This window comes from Ixodes scapularis, unplaced genomic scaffold (genome assembly GCF_016920785.2).
Source record: "Ixodes scapularis isolate PalLabHiFi unplaced genomic scaffold, ASM1692078v2 PGA_scaffold3__209_contigs__length_174095766, whole genome shotgun sequence".
Lineage (NCBI taxonomy): Eukaryota > Metazoa > Arthropoda > Arachnida > Ixodida > Ixodidae > Ixodes > Ixodes scapularis.
The window spans coordinates 19,523,075-19,529,006 of record NW_024609868.1 but is presented as its reverse complement, the minus strand read 5'-3'; the positions used below and the strand labels follow the sequence as shown (position 1 = coordinate 19,529,006).

Below are 5,932 nucleotides of genomic sequence, written 5' to 3'. Positions count from 1 at the left end.
GTTTTCCATGGTTTCAAGTTGCAGGCAATAGTGGTGGAGCTGCCTGTCTAGAGAAAATGAACATGAAATGGGTAAATTGTTTATTTCAGTATATATTCAAAATATAGGCCACTCTGAACAACTGGCAACAAAAATAGTCGACGCTTGTTTTCGTGGGAGCCCTCAGAAATTCACCACAGTGCGAATGCTGCAAGAAATAAGACCAGCGGGAATGTGATGTATGTAGCACAAACATCTCTTAATGTCGTAAACCCCGGCAAATTTGATATTATGAAAACTATCTATCGCACAAAAGGAGATTGACATCCTTTTGGTCCATGCCGGGGACATGTGTAGAAAATTAATATACAGTAGTTTGGAATAATTGGGTCATTCATTATTATTGAGTAATTAACTTCTCTAATTATTAAACATAAGGGCATGGTTTAAATTAAAAACTTGCTGGGCATCATCGAAAACCATTAAACCAACCAATGCCAGAAAGATATGCCAAGGCTCGGGCATTGTTCCACAACGTTAAAAAGCAAAAAGAACTTAATTTGTACGCATTTCTAGGTTTCGGTTTCCTATCGAAGCGCATCTTTGCGCCAACGGTCGTGCCTTGCTGTTGCCGAGATGCGCCGCTAGTAGGAAGGAAGGAACCGCAGTGCACGTGCGCAAGACACCTTGACAATGATGGGCAGACCGCTGGTGCAAAGATGCGCTCGCTAGGCTAGGTGGCGCAAGCTACTGCCCTTTATAAAGGATATAGCCGTTAACATTCATCCATCCAACCATCCATCCATAGCTGAAGTGTCATTACTTTGAAGCGTGGCTGATTTGGTGTCTCTGGCAAGACGTCCGTTACCCCCACTCACCAGGTGCCACACTGCATGAGGGTGAAGGCGTCGTTGATCTTGTCTATGGGCAGCCTGTGGGTGATGAACTCGTCCAGTTTGATCGTGCCCTTCAGGTACAGCTCCACAAGCTGGGGAACCTGGTCCACACTCTTCCAGCCTAAGAAACACGCACAAAGGGACCGCCATCGTTACGTTTGACGCTCTCGTTGTGTCTGCTGCATTGAGACATTTGTTTGCCCCGCACGTAGCTGCGACTCGAAAAGGGAAGAAAAGCAACTCGTACCGTAAAATTCAACGCGAGTTCCACCAACTGACATTAAACGATCGGCCAACCAGCGTACGCCACTCCTGGTGCAGCGCGGTGCATACGCAACGCTCGTAGTTGGGATCGTGAGCCCGATTTGCCTATCACTGAATATCGGCCGACGGAACTGACATTAAATTTTAACGTGTGGCAGGGCGCGTAAGAATGCTCGTTTTAAATAGTTCGGAGACACGACACAACCCCGGCATAAACGCTAAAAGTCTCGAAAAGACTTGCTTCTTGTGCTGTGCATCATCTTTTGCTTTTGCTTACCTGCAGTGTCGGGGGTTGTGTTACATCTAATCTCAACCGGCTCGTTTGTGCACCGATGTACTGTTCGAAAGTCCTCGTTTGGTTAACAAGGGCGCTACTCTACGGTAGCATACACCTCTATCTAGCTCTTCCGACCGCTCGAGTCGGCCACGGCAATGCTGCACGCACCTCCGAAAGCGCAGCCACGCCACACGCGTCCCGTGACCAGCTGGAAGGGGCGGGTCGAGATCTCCTGGCCGGTGCCAGCCACTCCGAGGATCACGGACTCCCCCCAGCCCTTGTGACACGACTCCAGGGCAGCCCTCTGCAGTGGCACAGACACAATGCGGGGTCACGCGACAACGTGGGGAAGAAACACCTCCAGTGTCGTGCTCGGGTGCTGGACCACCGAGCAAATGTTTAAGCTAATACACTCCTGCAGAGATTCAGCTTGACAACTTTGGTCGCTATCATCGTAGTCTATTGGGGGACAAAAGTTTGGAGCAAATCTTTAAAAGGAGGGGCAGAAAGGTTACTAGGCTGTGGCACAAGTTACCGCCTGATATAAAAAAAAAAAGCCAATAGCATCCATGAGTTGTGCCATACTAATGAGGTGGCCAATGAAGGCAGAGGTTGATAACTAATTGGGTTCCATCGATCTGTTTGGCATGCATGAGGCCCCCTGATGTAATGAGTTTTATCGAGGGCTTTTTTTTAGGTCAACGCTTTGTACAGACGGGCTGTTTCCTTTTCATTGTTAAAACTGGAGCGAACAAAAACAAAACTGCATGGCAAAAAAAAAAAGAAAAACCATTTGCCACTGAGACACGAAAGGGACGATGCTCAACGAAATACATTTTTATTGCTACTAGTGATGGAGTGAAACTTTTTCCGAAACAGGCTTCGGAAGAACGGCCATACCACGGTGTGTTTCGGATAGGCTTGGGCAGTTTCGGAGCGTTGCCAGAGTGGCCAGACCACACTATTGATTGCAACATTTTTGACAAAATAATCTTGTAAACCACATTAACTCTTTCCTGATTACGAGAAAAGTAGCAGTTTTCAAGGCATTTGTGCAAAGCACTGCAAACGCTTTTATTTTCTTAACTAACTTGAGTATGGGGAAATCTGACACATCAAAATGTAGCCAACTAATTGTTCTTTGAAGAAGAAGAGAGGTTGGTATAATGTGGAAAAAGGATGTTAAAATTTTATTTCTTGAAAATACAATGTATGTGTAGAAGGCGTATAAATGCCGAAACTTCTACAGCTGTGTCAAATTAAACGACAAGAAAATTTCCGAATATACATTTCCGAACTTAGCGGAAAAAATTCCCCGCTAAATTTAGCGGGGAATTTTTTCCGCTAAGTTTAGCGGAAAATGTTCCCCTAAATGGGAGCGAGCAGGAGAGGAGGAGGGGCATAGCCCTCTCTGTACCTTCCCCTCCTCCTCCTCAACAGCTGCGCTCTAATTCATCGTTACAGGGAGTTGTAAACGGCTTTCATTTTTTGTCTGCCTTGTTGGGAGCATAAAAAGTGCACACCAGCTCAGGAGAGCACTGAAAATTATAGTGATGCTTACCAACAAACATCTGTTAAGCGACGCCTATAACATCATTTAAAATGTGCCCAGAACTTTTGAGGTCTTAAAAGTATGCTACAATATATTTGAATTATGTAAATAATATCATTTTTGTTACAAAGACATGCAAGCAGTTAGGTAGTCATGCTAGACAAATGCAACCATCGCTCCCAGGACTATTTTTGACAACCCACCAGCTTGTGATAAACCTCAAACCCATGTTAAAACAAAAACTAGAGTTCTTTGGCTATCCACGAGATTGTGGATGATAATTTTTCGCACTAAATTTAATTTCTTGACAGCGCTTAGAAACCATCGATCACCGGTGATCGATGGCATATGTGCACGGTCAGAAAAGAGTTAAATTAAAATATCAAATATAAACACTTAATACTACAAAATAGGCTTGGATCAGATCATATTTGAGATACAGAGAAATAAAATAACACGACGCAAAATGTTGAGATTTTGTGCCGGTCAAAATGGTTTCGATTTCACCATTTCCAGAGCCGCATCAAAGCGGGCTCTACTGACGTCTAACCCTTGGTTAGCTCAGTTCGTAAGCGCTCCACTGGAGATGGAGAGGTCCCGGGTTCAATACCCAAACCAGGCGGATTTTTTCAGTAGCGCACCAGTCACCTAGCTGTGTTTGGAGACTTGTGTTTGTCTTTTGTCCCTCTTGTTCCACTTCTCCAGGGATTATTTTCGTCATTCTTGTCCAGCCCTTGCACCTTTGCATTTAATTGTATTATAACCGAATGATGAGCATGGGTTGTCGAGACATTGCTGCGTAACACACGCTCTTGCCCAACCGTGGAGGAATAGCTCCATTGAGTGTGCTTCTCACCGAGCACCTGTGCACTGCGGGGAAGCAATGGGCGCGTTAAGTTAGTGAGCTCCAGACTCCGGACATCTGCGCTCGAGCGTGCGGGTTCGGAGCGTAGCTTAACGGCGCACTTTAGTACCGAGGCGCCATCCGACGCCTATTTTTTTAACGTTTCCGGTTCCGGCGGTTCCGGCTTTCTGGTGCGCGTAAACATGGCTCCCGTCTCGTCGAAACTGCAGTATATCGAAACGTCAAAAAAGTGTTTCTTCGACGACGAGTTCGATGAAATAAGTGCGCGGAGACGGCGGCAACAGCAAGAGCTTGTATTTGTGCTGCACGCTGTTGGTGCGGCGATTAAAGTACGCCGAACGCCCCCTGAATTCCCAAAAGCCTTAAAGAATGACGGCTGAATGGCCGAATTCATTGGCTCGCCTGATCGTGAAATTGCGGTAAGGTACATGAAGAACTTCGACAAGCATTTGAAGGATGTATGCATACCTTTCTACACCAGCACCATGCTTTTTTTTATTTTCCACGATGACGGAACGATTGCACGAGCTGCCAAGCGATCGCCGTCGAAGTATCCACGCATCCAATAAACGGCTCTGCACGCATCCAAGCAGGCGTGACTTGCGCGTCCGAGGGAGTCCCTAAAGGCTTCGGCGCAAGCACGAACGATGCCGAGAGCTCCGAGCACTGCATGGCAGCGCAGAACGAGCAGCTCCTACCCACGACCGGGCCGACCTCGGTGCCGTTCCTGGCTAGGCCGGAGCCTTTGGGCCGCGGGGTTCAGTTGGTGCGGCCGCGGTCGGCGAGATTTGGCGAGGCGAGCGCGGTGGCATCCTCGGAGCGTTCAGAAGCGAACTCGCTCGCCAAGGATTGCGCACACCCGACGCCTCCGGTCCAGAGTGTCCCGGCGGCCCGGCCCAGAGCCCAAAACGCTTGGGGTTTTGATGTTTCTTTCGTCCCGTGCGAGACCACCGCGTGAAACCACCTCCAGGAACCGCGAGACTGGCCGCGAGAGCGGAAACGTCGTCATTACACCGGAAACCAACCTGTTCGAGCTCTCGCGCACCATCTCCGACGACGGAGCTCGCGGAGCGCGCTCCGCCACCGTGCACCGGAAGTGAGACAATGTCGTTTAGTTTAGCTCGAGTGCACTCTGACCGCTGGAGCGCGCTCGAGCGCGTTAACTTAACGCGCCCAATGCCCGCGAGCGTTGCGGGTATTGCTTTCCCGCAGTGCACATGTGCCCGGAGAGAAGCACACTCAAAGGGAGTTAACTCACTGCAATTAACACTTCGAAAAGTATGAATATTGCAGTTCATCTCGAAGCGAATATCAAACAGCATATTATTAATGCGAAAGCATTAACTGTCCCGTAGAGCGAAGCCGGCATTGTTTGTAGCAGCAAAAACGGCACCTAAATTTCCATTGGCTGCGACACGTCATGTGGCTCCATAGCAACGGCGTCATCGTTGCTAAGGAGCCAGCCAAACTACTGGCAGCGCAGCGGGAGGGGGGGATGCAGGTATGCGCTGGTCTAACGTTAGGCATATCATTACGCTTTGACGTCTAACGTCACTAACCGGTACGCGCAGCTGTTAGACGCGAGGGGGGGACGCAGGTATGTGCTGGCCTTATGTTAGGCCTAACGGTACGCTTTGAGGTCGAATGTAGTCAACCGATACCCGCAGCTAGGGCGACGATGATGAGAGGACACGTGATTTCAGCACGCACCGCGCCGAGCTTCGCACTCCCGCCGCTGGTTCACCCAGCGGCACAGCAGTCACCAGCGAGCCAGGACGGTCTGCGCGGCGCACTCCCTGCCGGCGCCGTGGCCGCTTCTGCTACTCTCGGCGCCGAGTATGCTTTCACATTCATAACTCGTAAGAGGTGCTTGGGTATCCTCGCAATTTTTTTCGAATATTCGCACAACACTACAATTTAGCATACTAGTGTATCGTCTACTGCTGATTACATATCTGCAATTATGTTCTAAAAGGCTTTGCTAGATCCAAAGCTATTTGGAAACAATGACTATTATTAGAGGCATTTATTATGGAACTTCACAGCGTCTTCTCAAGAACATCAAATGAAACACATACGGCTGTAATGCCAAAGACCGT

The 5,932-nt window shown here is 48.6% G+C and overlaps 1 protein-coding gene across 2 annotated transcripts in view; it reads right to left on the bottom strand.

Moving 5' to 3' along the window:
- Nucleotides 1-65: 65 nt before the first annotated feature.
- The window catches only part of LOC8039413 (alcohol dehydrogenase class-3 chain H), a 34,055-nt gene continuing 28,188 nt past the window's right edge, over nucleotides 66-5,932 (bottom strand). For both annotated transcript variants that reach the window (XM_042292326.1, XM_002413382.4), the window contains exons 8-10: nucleotides 1,585-1,720; nucleotides 858-996; nucleotides 66-187 (exon numbers count right to left, since the gene is read on the bottom strand). In XM_042292326.1, coding sequence (XP_042148260.1) covers nucleotides 163-187; nucleotides 858-996; nucleotides 1,585-1,720 — 300 coding nt within the window. In that variant the 3' untranslated portion in view covers nucleotides 66-162. The remainder of the gene's footprint in view (nucleotides 188-857; nucleotides 997-1,584; nucleotides 1,721-5,932) is intronic.